At 49.8% G+C, this 17,726-nt stretch overlaps 1 protein-coding gene across 1 annotated transcript in view; it reads left to right on the forward strand.

Annotated features, from left to right (window-relative positions):
• PIEZO2 (piezo type mechanosensitive ion channel component 2) overlaps window positions 1-17,726 on the forward strand; it is a 280,908-nt gene that overhangs the window by 155,221 nt on the left and 107,961 nt on the right. Inside the window, 1 exon segment of the mRNA XM_032467129.1 lies at window positions 126-339. Within this exon segment, the coding sequence (XP_032323020.1) occupies window positions 126-339 (214 nt within the window).

Here is a 17,726-nt window from a genome sequence, read left to right on the forward strand (position 1 = left end):
TACCCAAAAGCCTATGGAGGTGACATTTCCCCAAAGTGACAAATCTCCCAAGGCGCCGTTCCCTGAGCGGGCACGACTTCCCTCTGCCGCCGCGTTTCACGGTCGCTCTTCCCCCCACCCCCCAGGTATGATGCTGCCGTCTCTGACCTCCTCTGTCTACTTCTTCGTGTTTTTGGGTCTGTGCACTTGGTGGTCCTGGTGCCGGACGTTTGACCCCTTGCTGTTCAGCTGCCTCTGCGTTCTGCTGGCTATTTTCACGGCGGGACACTTGATCGGACTCTATTTGTACCAGTTCCAGTTCTTCCAGGAGGCGGTCCCCCCCGACGACTATTATGCCAGGTAAGAGAGGTCGCTGGACACTTAGCGGCTCAGCGAGATCACCCGTGAGCCCTCGGGAGGCCCCCTTGTGAGGCCGCTGGGCGCCGTGCACCCACAGGGCTGCTTCCTGGTGCCAGGGGCTGTGTCGGGCGAAGGTCTGTGGGATGTGGAAGCCGTCCCTGCCCTGACGGTGCAGGGCAACACAGTCTCGATGCACGAGGGGGTTCTCTTCCGATGGAGGGGCTGCCGGACGCGGGAGGAGGGGAAGCTGCTGTCTGTAGCCAAGAACAGACCCGTGGTCTCAGCTGCGGAAAAGACCCAGGAAGAGCTGTTTAGGACAGAGGGTTACAGCGCCTCGTCAGAGCGTCCACTAGAGGGCGCTGTCAAGGGCAGCCAGAGGACAAACTGAGCATCAGAAGTAACGGACTGACTACAGACGCGTGAAAGTAAAAATGCGGGAGGCCATGGTGTGTGTGTGTCTGTGTCTGTGTGTGTCTGTGGGGGGGGCGGGGGAGAGACATCTGATTTAGAGACTCCTGTTACCCCGACTCCTTAGTGTAAACATGAGAATGGAGGGTACAGACCCAGTGGTTACTCTGACTTTGCGGAAGGAGCGCTGGGCTCTTCTCAGCTAGCGAGGGGAGCGCCCCCTGCAGGCTGGCACCAGCTATTGAAAAAGGGAAGGGATAACAGAATTAGAAAATGGCCACTTGCCAGCTCTTAATGAAACACTTGACTCATCACAAGCGGAAAGCGTTCCGTGAGGAGGTGCCGGGAGGAGCCGCTGCAGCAGTGTAAGCCCCCTGGGTACTCGCTTGTCGCGGAGGGACAATCAGATGTGTACAGTGGTGGTCGATGCCTTAACCGATTGACCCAGATCGACTTGACCAAAACTGGGATCGCCGGACGTTGCAGACTTGTGGGCTTGTGCATCTGAGGGCTGCAGCACTGCTGTTACGCCCTTAGACCTAACCTCCAACTTATAAGAAACACAAAGGATAGAAAAGTGGTTTAAATGACTCCACAGGAAAGCAACCAGAAAAGTGCAGAATGCGGATTCTATCAGGGAGACGGTCTGGTCTCTTCAAAAACCAGCATCCTGACAAAGAAGTGTTTGTGGAGGGTGAGGGGCAGGGGCTGTCCTAGCCTTAAAGGCGGGGAGAGGAAGCCTCGCGGGGAGGTGGGAACCCTGACCCTGGATGGCACCCTGCTCCGATGGCAGAGCTCTCCCAGGCATCTGAGGTTAAACAGGGACATTTTGATATTCGCTGGTTATTGGCTGATAGCGTAGAATTCCTGTCAACTCTGAGGTGCGTGACTGGGTGTGGACATGCAGGGAAGTGTCGCTCTGTTGGGAGATGTGTGGTGACTGACTTAGAGGTGCACAGTCACCAGGGGTGCCGTTCTCTAGTGCGTTAGCGTCGCCCCTGGGAGAGACGCACAGAGGGCGAGGCGTTGATAGACTGAGCTGAACTGGGTGTTGGGCCTTGAGACACCCCTGGTCCTATCTAGCTTTCCTTTCTTCTGGCAAAGTTCATAACTGAAAGGTACAGAAGAAGGAAGCAGGCCCACGAGTGGCAGGAGAGCACCGCGGGTGCGGGGAGGGCCTGCGAGGCGCTATCTGAGAGGCCCGCCGGGTGCTGGGCGCCCCTCGTCTGGTGGGAGCGAGGCGTCAGCGTGAGTGACGTCGCGCAGACAGTGCGGATTTGAGTCCTTCCTTCAGGAGCTCCCCCCTCCGGTGGTTTTCATGTGACAGTAAATATGAAGATGCAGAGTGTGTGAGTGTTCGTGTATGCGTGTGTGTGTGAGTGTGACCCACACACCTTACTCACCACACTTACAAGCTAGTTTATGGCTGAGTCTGTACAATGCTTAAAAAAAAACTGTGTCAAGTGGTAAAACCACTTGTATTCAATTAAAAAAAGATACACCGAATGCACACACACACCCACACACCCACACGCACGCACGCACACGCACGCACACACGCCCCACCTGATTCTCAATCCAGGGGGTTAACCTGGAGGCTTCGCAGTGTGCTTCAGTCCACGGAGGGAAGAGTGTTACACAGACACACGGAACTCAGGAGCCAGGCGTGGGAACAGCCGCGGTGTCGGATGGACGAAGGGACAGAGAAGACGTGGTGTAAATGTATGTGGAATAGAACTCAGCCATAACAAAGGAGGTCCTGCCATTTGCAGCGACGTGGGTGGACCCGGAGGGCACGATGCTAAGTGAAGTCAGTCAGAGAGAGACAAATGCTGTGTGATCTCACTGATCCGTGGGACCTAAACAGAAGAGTCGAACCTTAGACACAGAGAGTAGAGTGGTGGTTGCCAGGGCAGGGGAGGGGGAGGCCGGGCGAGAGGGGCTGACTTTCAGGTGTGAGGTGAGTCAGTTCTGAGGGTGCAGCGCAGTCACTGGCGTTAACGACACCGCACTGTCCCCCTGCAGCACTGGGAGCAGATGTGAGGCGTTCCTATGTATAAAAACCAAGCCTGTCGGGTGACTGAGGTGTTCATTACCTTGACTGAGGCAGTCATTTCAGGGGATGATTAGATCAAGTTGTCACATTGTTTGCTTTCCATGTATCACTATTTCACATGCAACTGTGCCTCAGTAAAGCTGGGGGGAAACTGAGAAGTCCCTGCAACGCTGCAGATTTATGGAATGTTTATTTTAGGCAGGAGTGAATAAATGCCAGGTTTCAGTACAGGCACTAGTTCTAGACTGACTCTTTCGGTGTCTTCTAGACATTTACTTTTTGCGTTAGTGAACACACATAGAAACATGTTTTGTACCGTTGGCAGGGCTGACTTCTAGGGGATGGTTTAATTGGAAATGCAAGTACCTTCTACGGGGCAGCAGTCTCCCCCCGCCCCCTCCCAATGTGAGGATCTTTTCCGCCATCTAGCGTCCGATGACAGGAAGTACAAGAAATACTCAAAACCACCTTGAAAAATCTTTTTCTGTTAGTAAATAGTTCAGACTTTTGCAGGCCTCTGGTCTCTGCCACGATTCTTCCAAGAAGCTGTCGTAGGGCAAACGCAGCTGTGGACGAGGTTTTAAAGGACGAGGGTGTCCGTGTCCCAGTAAAACTTCTTGGACACTAAGCTTCGAATCTCATATTATTTTCACATTTCATGAAATTCTATTTTTCTTTTGATTTTTCCCAACCACTTAAAAATGCAAAAACCATTATTAGCTCAAAAGCTATATCCAAACTAACTCACAGTGCACATGCTGTTTTATGACTGGCTTTATGCAAGTTCTGCATTTCCCCATTTTATGAAATGTTCTTCTAAGATGTCATTTTGCATAGGCTGCCGTGTTGACTGTGTAGACACATTATAAGACAGTTGGTCCCTGATTTCTGACCGTGTAGATTTCAGTTCCTCATCTTTGCTCTCTTGAGTGATGCTGTGATCAGAACCCGCATCACTTCTAAACTTCAGTAAAATTCATGATGAGCAAGATGACCCCAGGGTCCCTCAGGTGTGAGGGTGCCTCTGCGGGGCTGGTTGGTGCCCTGTTCTGCAGGGGGATCTGGAAGTTTCCCTGGGCCTGGGCCAACACGACGATGCCGCTCTGGTCTGCGCCCAGGTGTTGTAAACTGAAATCCCGTACCTGCATGGGGCACAGACCCGGGGGTTCGTGTTCCCCTAGGGTGACTTCTTTCAATCCAAGTGGCCCCGAGAGATCACAGCTTCCTTCCAGCTCCACGCAGACCTGTGGTGGGATGCCTCCATCGTTCTAGCCAGGGAAGCATGCGGAGGAGGCGAGCAAGGGGCGGACGGGAGACCCAGGAGATCGTGGAGGCGGGGCAGGCAGGGAGGCCGCCTCCGGGAGGGGAAGAGAACGGGTGCACAGAACTCCCATGACCAAGTTTTTCAAAACGCAGTCGGGGCTCAGTATTCGATAGTTACAGTTGGACGGACAGGGAGGTTAGGGCCGTGTGTCTGAGGGTGGGGTGCCTCTCCCCACAGCAGAGGTGCTGGCATATGTGGTTTTATATGGGTATAACCATAAAAAATGTCACGCCCCCTCTGCTGAAGCTGCTTCAGCGAAATAAAGCTTCCAGGCGAATCCACGTAACTAAGACAGATAGCAGCACTCCACAGCTTGTTTTATAGAGCAGAGCCCTCTTCCTGCTGTTATTCTGGAAGGTCTCCCCAAGACAATAGCAGACTAAACAATGTGGCTCAGCTAGGTCACTTCCAGAGGTTTTGTGTTTCCTGGGGAATTTCTGGAGAAATTATGCTGTGAAGGACTGGAGGCCAGAGTAAAGGTGTTGGTCTGGTATCCAGAGTCCTTGCCTGTCTTCCTCCCTGTGAGGCTGGTAGAGCTGATGAAGCCACCCAGGTCCCAAGCAGCTTGTGTCCCGTGGACTTCCGGCATCAAAAGCACTAAAGGTGCGCTGGGCGGAGGGCGGGACCGGGCGGTGGGCCTGGTGCCCTCAGACACTGTCCTGAGCTCACCTGAAGTGCACTGAGCACTGCACACAGTGTCCACTCGTGGAGACTTGAACGGAAGGCCGGTGTGACTAGTGTCAGCTCGCTGTTGACTGTTTCCCTGTGACGATGACACCGGAAGTCATTCTGAGCTGAACTCATCTAAAGCTGGTCCAGGTTCTCTGTCTTCTCAGCTCAAGTCGTCTAGACAATCAGGTAAAGTTTCTGACGGGGGTGGGGCAGGGCTTGGCAGGAGAGTCCACTGTTTTCTTACATAAGTTTTTCTTAAATGATTCTTTTTTTTTAATTGAAGTACAGTCAGTTACAATGTGTCCATGTCTGCTGTACAGCACAGTGTCCCAGTCATGCATGTAGATGCATATATTGGTTTTCATATTCTTTATCATTGAAGGTTACTACAAGATACTGAACATAGTTCCCTGTGCTGTGCAGAACAAACTTGTTTTCTTAATCATGACAGAGAGCGATGGAACCCTGTGATTTTACGTCTCAACCTGAGTAACGAGTGTTTTGTGTGGGGCAAGCTCTGAAATGAGCTTTTGACTGAGTAATTCTTGAAGCCGCGTCTTTAGCCTCTGGCTGACTTTCAGCCCGAGCCCTGGACCCGCCCTAGAACACTCACCGGACGCACCACAGGGGTCGGCCTTCTTTGCTCAAATTCATTTTGTCGCTTTGCTGCTTTTTTCACCTTCAGTTGTGCCGTTGGCAGACGACACTCGAACCCTGGGAAGGGGTGGGAGGGACTTTCAGAGCATTCCTCATGGGGGCAGGCTTCTCTGTGACGTGCAGACACAGCTGCTCTGTCCTGTGTGCCCTCTCGGTGTCCTGTTGAGATAAATCATGGTGATAAGGAAACATACTGAGTCTAGTGAGCGAAAGGCTTGTGTTTATCCCAGCTTCAATGGATTAATGATTCTGTGACCAATGAGAAAAAATGTGAAAAAACAAACATGAAAAGTACAGTGTCATTTAAATATTTATCCTCTTTTATACAAGTCATAAAAACGTCAATAACACGTGAGGAGGAGCAGAGACCCCAGCGTGCATGTCTTTGGTTCCAGTTTGGAGGAGCCAGTGGTCCCCTAGAACGTGACATGGTGCCGTCGATGGCTGTGCTGGGTCTGGCGCACTCGGCCCATCAGCCGTCACGTATGGAGTCCAGGCTGTGACCGAGCACGGTTCTGCAGCCTCGCCCGGGGTGGCGGCGGTGCCTGTTCCTGTGAGAGCGACCTGGGCTTCGGAAGCAGAAACAGCACAGAAAGACTCGGCTGTTTTCCACGGAGGCCAGCTGTCAAGACTTCGTCTGAACGCAGTTCAGGGCGTGGGGGAAGTACCGCGAAGTGGGCCGTTTGAGCTCTGAGGGATGTGAACGGAGCCCCCCACCCTGCTGGCTCTGCTCCCTTCCCTTTTTGTTAAAGGGCAGGACGGCACGGTGGGGCGGCGAGGGGGGCGCGTGGTCGGGTCGGCGGCTGACATGAGGCTAACCAGACTCCTGGTTTCCTCCTGCAAACATTCTTACGATTAAGCCACAGATCGCGGACCGAGGTCGTCTGTGCTCATCTGAGAGACAGGAGCCGACTTCCACAGTTAGTGGAGAGTCAGGAGGAAGGAAATACCAGAACGCCTGCATCCTTCTGGGTGACTCCCCACAAGCTGTGGTCGCCTGGGGCCACAAAGGGTGTGGTGTGGGCCCAGGATCCCTGGGAAGCGGGCTGCACCTCCCCCCCCCCCAGGGTGACACCTGGCATCAGATACAAAGCAGTGACTCTGATGAGGAGGACGAGCCTTCAAACGGATGTCTGTCCAGCCAGCAGCCTGAGACCTCCCGGCCTGGCTCCCCACAACCTCAGCCTTGACTAAGTGGGTCTCATCTTTGCAGCTGAGGGCCTGCTCCCAGGAGCGGGCTCCTTCTGGTCTTCAAGGAGGGGCCTCCTTGCTCTCTGCGGGGCCTGGATGCTCCGGCTGGCCTGGAAGGGCAGGCTTGTTCTGGAGTGTTCCTGTCCACGGAGCCGCTGCCCTGCACATGGCACCTGGGGCCGCGTCTTCCTGCCCACGTGCTCACCCTGCTGTCAGGGGTGGGGGTGGGGTCCACCCCTTACGATGGGGTGTGGAGAGGATTGTACCAATGCTGCAGGGCTCTCCGGGCCGCGTGTCGGCCCCGCCATGCTCTGGCCGGAGTGTCTGGGTAGGACCTCACCTCGCAGTCTGCCCTGTGTGTCCTCATCTGTGAAATAGGGGGCCGGCGCCCGCCCCAGAGCAGTGTCCTGTTAAATCGGAGGACGCATACAAGCCTTGGCCATGAGGCTCTGATTAAGAAGAAGCTGAGTGTGTGGCTGTCCCAGTCATCTTAACACGTCACCTCCCCTTCTCACTCAGACTGACCCCCGACTCCCGGTGCCACCTTGCCAGCCTCATGCATGTAGGTCCCCAGGCTCACGAAGCCGCTCCACCTGCTCTGCTCTTTCCTTGTCTGGAAGCCTTCCTCCTCTTCCCTCCAAACCTGGCACGAGCACCTCCTCGTGGAGCCTTCCAGGCTGCCCTCTGAGAACAAGGGTTCTGTTCTGGGCAGTGACCCTGGGCGAGCCTGCTTCCCAGCCCTCGCTGTGCTGGACCAGCGTGATCTGTTTAGAACTTGTCTGCCCACTAGCTCCCGGCTCGGGGGCCCCCGCCATCCGGCTCTCGCACTGCTGGTCACACAGCGGCTTTCAGGAACCCCCGACCCAGCGGCTTTTTTTCTGTCTCTTAGAAGCGTTGCGTTTTATCTCCTTGTGAATTCAAAACAATGTGGAACATTTTTAGGTTTTTCCTCAACTCCCAGACCCAGATGTGGCCCGTGTTACATCTCATCTTTCAAAATATGGAGCGGCGGAAAGATTAGGCATCGCTCACAGCTACATGTTTTCTAAATTTGCTCCAAATGACTGGTGTTAATGAACACGCTACAGACGACACCTGGACGGTGTTTTAGGTGCTTTCCACTTTAAAAATGAACAGCAAATTTATGCCAGTAGAATTTTTTGTGGTAGGAAGATGCACTGTTCCTTCAAGTAAAGGGAACAGCTTGTGAAAAATTAAAGGGATCTTTTGAGAAAGGGCATTTTGGAACAAAACAATTACTTTGCTGTCAAACTTTGTATTGGAAAGGGTGACCGTCTTGCTTATTAAAGACTCTCATTCATGGCCTGGATTTTAACCGAACGCAGTTGCACCTCATCGATGTTTCAGCCTGACTGTGGACAGGCCGACCTGGCTGACTCGCCAAGCGCTTTGAGGACACGTGTCCTGAACGATGTTGCTCCGTAGCCGCTTGGCTCCTGGAGGGTCAGACTGCCACCTGCTCAGTGGCTTCAGCCGCTGTGCCTCCGTTTTCATTCCAGCTCAGACTCAGGGATGAGAGATCAGCTCTCGGGGTGAGAACCAGGAGGCCTTGCTTTTTCTCTTCAGAGTTTCCTGTGAAGAAGCCTCTTTTCCTGAGGAAATCTGGCAAGTTTTCATGAGCTTGCTCGTCGCTCACTTCTGGTGGGAGCTGCGTGGTGGTTCTTCCCTGACAGCTTTCTGGAGGTGCCGTTGGTGTGAAACAAACAGCATGCGTTTACGGGTGCGGTTTGGTAAGTTCTGACGTGAGCATACCCGTGAAACCATCACCACGGTCACGGTGATGAACGTGCCCATCGGACCTGAGAGCCCTGCCTCCTGTAAACCTGTGTCCTGCCCTCGTCCTCTCCCGCCCCGTCCCCAGGAAGCACCGGCGGCCCCTGTTCCCAGATCAGACTGTGTTTTCTAGGGTGGACCTCGTATTGTACCGTTACCACCGTTAGCCAGGCGGGCAGGAGGCAGAGCTGATTTCTTTCACTGTGCCTCGTTATTCCGAGATTTAGCCGCGTTGCAGGCTGAGAGTCCGTTTCTTTCTCAGCCTCTCTTAGTATGGGCGATCTTTTTTTAGTTTTAGATGTTCTAATTGTTGTGTAGTGGCAATTCATTGCGGTTTTAGTTTAATGCGTTTCCCTGAATGACTAACGAGGCTGAGAGTCTACGCAGGAGCCGGTTTTACGCTCATGTATCTTTTTGGTGAAGTGTCTGTGAAGATGTTTTACCCACTTAAAAAAGAAATCTTAACTTCGTTTTATTAGAATCGAGTTCTGAGAGTTGTTTAGAAAATCAGGTTACAAATCACTTATCAGACGTGTGTTTTTGCAAATACTTCCCAGCCTGTGGCTTATCATTCTCCTGACAGTGTGTCTGCAAGAGCAGAGTTTTAGCTTTGACGAGGTCCACTGTGGGGTTGTTCTCTTGTGAATCACACTTTCGCTGTGGTCGTTAAGGAGTGTTTGCCAAGCCCAGACTCACAAAGGTTCCGTCTGTGTTTTCTTCTGGAGGTTTTGTGGTCTGTCTCGCCTGTGACGCCACGTAGTCCAGAATCATTTGCTCACACGACCGCCTTTCCGGAAGGTCGAGCGTCCGCGCACGTGTGGCTGGGTTTATGTGCGGGCCCTGTCCTGTACCGTTGATCTGCTCCTCTTTATGTTACTGTCTCGGTTACTTGTATCTTGGTAAGAAATCTTGAACTTAAGTTGTGAGTCTTTCATTTTTTTTTTAATCTGAAATTGTTTAGGCTGTTCTAAGCCCTTTACGTTTCCATGTGAATTTTCAAATCTGTTTGTTAATGTCTACAGCAAAGCCTGCAGGGACTTTGGTTCAGATTGAATTTAATGGTTTGGATGCATTAGGTCTCCGGATACAGCAGTATGCTGTATCTCTCCACGTATTTAGGTTTTCAGTTTTTCTCAGCAGTGCATTTTAATTTTTAGACACATAATTGCAACTCTATTGTCAGAGTTACCACTTAAGTCTTTAATCATTTTAATGCCGTTGTAGTGTTTGTTCTGACTGTTCCCTGCTGGCACATAAAAATGCAATTAACTTTTGTGTATTCATCTTGCATTCTGATACCTTACTGAACACGTGTATTGGTTCTACACGATTTTTGTAGATTCCATCGCGTTTTCTACAGCGATGGCTGTGCCATCTATGAATAAAGTTAGCTGACCTTCCTTCTTTTCAGTCTTAGTATCTTTTACATCGATTTTTTCTGGTCTTAACAGACTTGCTGAAACTCCAGTTCAGTGCAGAATTAAAGCAGTGAGAGTGGTCATCCTTGTGTTGTCCTCCCGCTTTGGGGGAAGACACTTACTGTTTCATCATTAAGTTGATTGTAGGTTTTTCAGAGTCATAGGTCTTTCATAGATTTGTATCAGGTTGGCAAAAATCCCCCTCTATTCTTAGTTTGCTGAGGGTTTTAATCCACATGGAGGTGAAATTTTGTCCAATGCTTTTTCTGCATCTGTTGGGATCATTTTTCATTCTTTTCTAGCCTGTTAATGTGGGGAATTGATTCCTGAATATGAAACCACACTGGTATTCCTGGGGCAGATCCCTCTGGGTCGAGGGTTTTGTCTCTTTCACGTGTTGTTAATTTGAATCGACAGCAGTTTGTGTAGAACTCTTCACATCCGTGTCTGCAACAGGTAATAACCAGTAGTTTTCTTTTACTGCGTCGTCGTCTTTGGTTTCGGGGTGACGACTGACAGAAAGACTTGGGAAATGTTTCCTGCTTTCAGTGGTCGGGAAGAGCTGGTTTAGAGTTTGTGTTACTTCTTCGTCAAGTGTTTGGAAGAATTCACCTGTGAAAACATATGAGCTCTGAGTTTTCTTTATGGGAAGATTTTTAACTGTAAATTCAATTTCTTTAATAGATGTAAAACTTCTCAGGTGATTTCTTCAGGCTTTGGTGGTTTGTGTCTTTCAAGGAACTGACCTTTGCACGTGAGATGTCAGACGTACTGGCATGAAGTAGTTCATAACATTTGCTTATTTTCTTTTCAGTATTTCTATAATTGGTAATGATGTTACTTAACTTATTCCAGAGACTGGTAATTTGTACCTTCTTTATTTTTTCCTGTTCAGTCCAGCTAAAGGTTATAAATCTATCATCTTCTCAGAGAACTAGCCCTTGTTTTTCTCTGTTGATTTTGTATTTTTTTATTCATTGATTTCAACTCACATGATTTTAATTTCCTTTCTTATGCTTTCTTTGTGTTTAATTGCCTTAAACTCTTCTTTTTATTTCTCTTGTCTGTTGCTGTTCTAAAGATGGACACTGAAGTCATTGGTTTGCAATCTTCCTTCTTTTCTAGTATGGGTGTTTAGAAATACTTTGATTAAATGTAAGTTTAAATTTCCACTTAGATCAGCAGCACCCTACAGCTTCTGGCGTGGTATTTTTCATTCTTCATTCAGTTCAAGATACATTTTAATTTCCATTTGAGTCTCTTCTTTGATCCATTGACTGTTTATATAAGTATTTGGTTTCCAGTCACATGGGGATTATCCAGAGGTATTTGTCTTTGAATTTTAATTTAATTCCATTGATTTCAGAGAATATAATTTGTTTTATAGTCCAGAATATGATCTGTTTTGATAAATGTTCCATATGGGCTTGAAAGAAGAAGTTTTTTTAAAATGAATTTGCCTTTTAAATCATGTTACCACCTCTTGTAATTTCCCTTGTATTGACCTTTATGAAGATCTTTATTTCTTCATCTGGCTTTAAGTTACTGTCCAGTGGCCTTTTCATTTGCTGGCAGGACGCCCTTCAGCATTTCTTGCAGGACAGGTCTCAGGGGTCATGAACTCCATCAGCTTTTGTTTATCTGGGAACGTCTTAATTTCTCCGGCATTTCTGAAGGATGGTTTTACCAGACACAGAATTCTTGGTTGATGGTTGTTTTCGTGTAGTACCTGGGATAGATGAGCCCGCTGCCTTCTGGACTCCAAGGTTTCTGAAGAGAAATGAGCCGGTTAACTTACTGAGGACTCTGTGTATGTGACAGGTCACTTCTCTCTTTCAAGACTCCTTCCTTGACTTTCAGCAGTTTGATTACAGTTTGCCTCAGCATGCATCTTTTTGAGTTCTAAGCTTCTTGAAGATTCACATCTTTCATCACACTTGGGAAAATTTCCGCCATCACTTCCTGAAATACTCTTTCTGCCCCTATTCTCCTCCTTCTGGGACTCCCCGTAGTGCGTTTGTCAGTTCACCTGATGGTGCCCCACAGGTCCCGTAGGGGAGGGAATGCCGATGCCGGAAACACTCTCAGTGCGGTGAGCTTGGCACATTTGAGGGATTATCTTGCTTTCTCTCTTTCCTCAGAGATTACTGTCCTTCATGCGCTGAAGTGCGGTGTCTGCCAAGTCATTGTTTCGTGTATTTTTGGTTGTTCCCATCAAACAGGTAAATTCAATCTCCATCATTCATGTTGACAAGAAGCAGCTTGCTGTGTAGGCATTGGTGCTGGTACTAATACAGCAGTTGAGAGTGACAGTTACCCCTTCCTCCACGATCGTCCCAGCCCCTGATGCCGGGAAACACGCGAATGACTTGTCCGTCCCCTGGAGGCTCTGCTGACGCCCCACAGTTAATTAGTGTGTCTGTCATCACTGCTGGGGAGCCACTGGGTAGGAATCTGAACACCCAGAGAAACTCACTGGGCAAGAGAAATGTGTATTTCCTCACATCTTCCTGGCTGTTCTGGAGGGTCTGGTCTCCTGGCCCGCCGAGCCCGTTGTGAGGAGGAACTGGCCACCGTGATAGCTATGAGGCCGGCCCAGAGAGCAGATCGAGTCTGCTTATGTAGAGAACCTTGTGCAGTGACTTAGAGGCTCCAACTCCAGTGTTTTCCCATCATACCTTTTATGAGAAATGACCCTTTTATTGTAAAAATCAGGTAGTTGGGGTGGTTGTTTACAAACTGTACGTTGTTTACTTTTACTGAGCTACATTCTCCCCGCCTGTTATTGAAAGGACTAGTTAATACTGATTTAAAAAAATTGTTGTGCTCACCTTCCTGACAACTGCTTCCTGAATTTAAAAAAAGAAAAAGAAAAGAAAAAACAGAAATACAACAAACAGCCCTAACATCCATTCTTATGATTCACTGGGTTTGGAACTGGTTAACATGACCACGAAGCCAACATTTCACTCTTCTAAACCTATTGACCTCGTCTGACACTAACATGCATGACATGAAAGAGTGAATTGTATATTAATTTTATTTTGATGACAGCAAACATAAATAAAAAATTATTTTAAGACACATAGATAATTTACTTATCAGACATTTATTGACAGGAGAGGATTTTTTTTTTGTAAAGATAAACTTTCTTTCTTTAAAATTATTTTGAGCTATAATTCCATGATACATGTTGTCCATTGAAATCTGTTCGTGTATTCCTAAAACAGAAAATTCCCAAGAATGATCTATTCAGCTTCTACTTTTTGTTGGATCGTGTTATGAGAATACTTCATGGAAAGTTGTAGCCATTTCCTATGACATGAACCTTAGAAACTTAGGACTTTATCGCTGAAAACACAGAAACATTTTACCTGGACTTGAAGTGAAGAGATTTGGGTTTTAGCTAGCCTTCTCCCAATTGCTTCCTTTTCTAGAATGTTTTCTTTTTCCTCCAGTAGCTTTAGTCTAGCTACAGCTTTTCATACGGAAGGTTTATCGCTTTCCCCTGTGCAAGCATGCCTCTGTAAACAGATTGTCCAGTCTTTTTCCTTACATTTCTCTGACCTTTCGGGCGCTAAATGAAACTTCTTGGTCATAAATTTGCAGGTTTCTTTCTAGTGCCCTTTTTATAAGTTAAAATGCAGGAGCTGACAAGCAGCTACCCTCTTAGAAAGAGAGATCCCCTCCTGGGGGTTCGGCGAGGCACCTCATGCAGCACTCCTGCTGCTCTGAACCTCAGAAGGAGGTGGAGAAAATCCCCTCTCTGCACCCACCATCCAGGCAAGGCAGTTTTGTGGGAGGAAAGGCTGGACAACCACCCTCCTCCGGGTGAACAGGTCAGAGCACACGCCCTGAAAACATTCCACCACATGAGTCATCTTCCTCCAGCCTGCGGGCCTTTTTGACGACAGGGGTAGGATCTTATGTGTCTGCACATCCCCCGCGCTAACTATAGTGCCCAATGCAGAGTCAAGACTTGGCAAATAGAAGGATGAATTTAGTAAATATGTCCTGTAACGGAACTTCCCTGTGACAAATGGCATCTTTCCTTAGGGTTTCCTGATATTCCTGGGGTTTTCTGACATCACCATTTACCGCCTCTGAGAAATAAGGCGGTGTTATTTGAAGCCAGCAGACTTGGATTCGCAAACTTCTCACTTGCTACATTTTCGTTCATTTGTGCCCTGAATCTGCGTGCTTGATGGAACCGGCAGCAGAGCCCAGCACAGCTGGCCTAAGACGTTAAACATAGTACCTCATTCATCGGAGGAACCGCGTGCTTGATGTGGGGCTCCTTCTGTCTGACTTTGTGACTTTATGGGTTATTAACTACGTAGGACTTTAAAATGAGGTATTTAATCCCCTGTTTACATTGTAGCTACTTAGCACAAGTTAAATTCCTGTGTAATAGATGTGCCTACATTTGCTATTTCTTTTCTTGTGCTCCCAACGCGGAGGGCCACACAGCTTAGGGGTTGAGCTTGATCTTGTAAGAAGTGGTACAGTTTGACCAGCGGGTCCCGGGAGTCCTGGTTCTGACTCATTGCTCACGTGTCTCTCAGAGGTGAAAACGTGTTCAGGCAAAGGAAATAGACCAGAAATTTACAACATTCATAGAATGTACATGTTCTCTTCTGAACCCGAGATGTGACATCAGAAAAGGGTGGAGGGTTGTATTTAATAGTGAAATAGAAATAGATTCCCGAATGGCCTCAACTTGTCCATCAGCAGTCCCCAGGTTGTACCTGGTGCAAAGTTGTCTTGTGGATGGAATGCTTTCATTAGAAGGCAGCGTTCTGCGTACGCGGCGTGAAGCCCAGTGACAGCAAACTGGCAGACCGTTAAGACGCACCTGCGCCAGAAGGGACTTCAAAGGCGTGACACAGAACCCGGGGGGTCCGGGCAAAGTTTTCCCAAGCTTGGGAAAACAGTGTGGTGCGGAAACTGTCAGATTCCAGTTCTCCCACACACGCAAAAGTGCCCGTGGGTTTGGTGTGGAAACGTGTTTAAAGCATAAGTAAGAAACTAATGAAAAGAGACGTTGAACATGGGCTGTGTTTTTCATATGACGTAATTAACGTAGGAGGGAAGGGGGATTGGCAGCCAAAGCAGCAAGAAGTCAGGACTTTGGGTCTGGGAAGGGATTGCGACCCCGTCTTCTGGTGGTTCTCAAGCTGCCGTGCCAACCCCGGTGTTCCCCAGGACGCCCCCCCACCCCCGCGCACCTGCTCCACCGCCCCGCCCCGTGCTGCAGGGATGCTGGAGCTTCTGCGTGTGAACGTACCAAGGGTGGGGGTGGAGGCTGAGAGCAGGCAAGGTGGCCCGGGTGGAACGGTGACCCCGGGAGTCTCTGTTGTGCCCCTTTGAGGGGACTTCTTTTTCTCCTTGAGGATCACTGAATCCACAGATTTCCCCTGTTCCAGGCTTGGAAAGTCGTAAGAGCAAGTCAGTGAAGCCTGTTGAAAGCAAGCCCCCCAGAAGTGTCGGTTCTGTGTCCCATTGTGTCCAGAGCAAGCCTGCTGCTCACCCGAACCACACCCACATCCTTCTTGGCTTCCTAAGTCTTTGTGGGTCGTTTCTGTGTTTAATACAAGAAACTGACGTGGTGGATGTGTGACTGTGAGCGCCCTCGGTGGCCCTCCTCTCCTCTCTGACCCTGCTACCAGGGAGAGAGAAAGAGATTTTTCTTGGTGGTAGCCCTGTGTTAATAACACAATGCTGTCAGTCTTGCACAGCCTCCCTGCCTGCCTCCCCCAGCCCCTCCCAGGCAGTGTCAGATACCACCACCTTGCAGGGCTGAGTCCCCTGGGGGGGTGTGGTGCTTCTCCGTGCGTCTTCAGAAGGACACCTGTTTACTCTTAGTTTGCGGCAGTAACGATGTGGTATTAACTTAAACGCTGTGGCTCTGGCATCACCGTGTTTTGTCGTACTTCACGGCAGGCAGTCACTGAAGCCAGGACTTCTTGAGCAGCCGTCTTGTGCCACGCCCGGGGGTGCTGCTTTACACACAGCGTGTCACACGCCTCCTCACCTCCACCTTGGTGTTACTGAGCTCGGGTCCGGCTGCTCGCCGCTCAGAAGTCAGTACTCGGGAGAGGCAAGCATTGGTAGGAGGGAAACTTGCTTTTAAGCGGAAAGCCGACCATCTGGGGAGGTAGTAGACTCAGTGTCCCCCAAAACCATCTCCAAAGATTCTGCTCAACCACGGAAGTTTTGAAGGGAAAAGGGAAGTGATGTCAGTTAACCTGAGATCTGGGGTCAGAGCTGTCTGCGTCCCACCGCGGCAGGCGTGTCATCCCGCAGGCGTGTCGGCTCCTGGCAGTTTTCCCTTAGATGCGGCTTGTTCACATGCTTGGTCCGTGAGATGAAGGGGGAGCTGGGGAAGAGATCTGGTCATCGGTGAATTACTTATTCATTTCTGCTTCTTTGAACTGTGGAAAGAACCGGCAGGTTAGGCAGGGTGTTGTGGGATCAAGAGCGTTGAAAGTATGCTTGGATGGAAGAGGGGTGAAGCGCGGGGGCGCCCGGTTTAGGGTGAGCAACCAGACCCCAGCAGCCTCCTGCAGAGAGCGCTTTCCTGCCGAAAGCTGCTGTCAAGTCCCCGCCTGTCAGAGCATCATTCCACTTCCAGGGCGTTGGGGCAAGGGTCCGTTTCGGTGACCTCCTCCTTCTGACACCAGGTGCCATGCCCTCAGAGAGGAGGGTGTCCGCCTGGGTCTGCGGCATCTCTCAGTTGTGGTTGCCCGTTTACACATACAGACAGAAGAAGCTGCAGTTATTCTGATGCCCACAGAGATGTGGATTATTATGAGCAACAGTGTTAATCCCATTTTTTTGAGGCCAGTCCTTGAGAGTCAGTCCTGCTCAAGATGGAGCGGCTGGTGCCGTGGCTGCGGTCTGGTCCTCGAGCAGGAGGCTGTTCCCTCTGGCGGCAGCTCTCGTGCCTGTAAAACACTCGGGAACGCGCGTCAGACACTGAGCCTGTGACTCCGTCCCCATTGGCTGCTGAGTCTGCGTGTCTGTGACTCGGGGAGGCCTGGGAGGCTCCAGCCCCCGAGCTCTTGTGGGTTGGTGGCCCCCAGGGTCCCGCTCAGTTCCACTGTCATTGAACCACAAAGCAGTGGATGGACAGTGCATGGACAGTGGAATGACCGGTGGATGGACAGAGGATGGACAGTGGTTTTCAAGAGTTCCTTCTCATTCCTGCTCTTTTCTTCATTGTAGTCAGTGACCTTGAGCAAATCATATCCGAGCCAGAAAAAAGTCAGAGAGGGTTTGGGCAGAAGTAAGAGAGGAAGGTTCTGGGGGTCAGTGTGCCTGAGGTCTTTTTGGCTCTACGTCACTTACGATTTGAATACATCGCCAAGCCCTCAAAGAAATAAGTCAACAGCTTTGATAGCTTGCTGGAATAGGTCAGTTTTATTTCCTCATGATTAAGAGCTAGAATTATAAATTCCAGCCATAATCAGCCAGGGGAGAGAGAGTTTGCGTGGCCCAAGGCTTTCCAATGTGGAGAAGAAGAGAGTGATTCCAGAAAGTAATTGAGTGTGGCCGAGGTTAGTGTCTTCCATTTGGGGGGATCTGTTCACGTCATCCACTCACCGGGAGAGTCTCACGAAGAGTTCACAAAACCAGAGGCTCCTTTACATTCTCACGGGGAGAGAACTGACACGCACGGGACGTCGGCTTGATCTGACTCGTGTGTGTCCACTTCTGACGAGGACATTAATCCCCCCATCAGAGCAAGCAGCTATTTTTCCGTGAGGAAATTAGCATAATAACCTCGGTCAGGTCTTTGTAACGGAGCGTCTGCTGGGAGAGTTCAGAGACGAGGACGAGGAATGTGAGAGGTCGGGGCGCGAAC

Source organism: Camelus ferus, chromosome 24 (assembly GCF_009834535.1).
Source record: "Camelus ferus isolate YT-003-E chromosome 24, BCGSAC_Cfer_1.0, whole genome shotgun sequence".
In the NCBI taxonomy this organism is placed as follows: Eukaryota; Metazoa; Chordata; class Mammalia; order Artiodactyla; family Camelidae; genus Camelus; species Camelus ferus.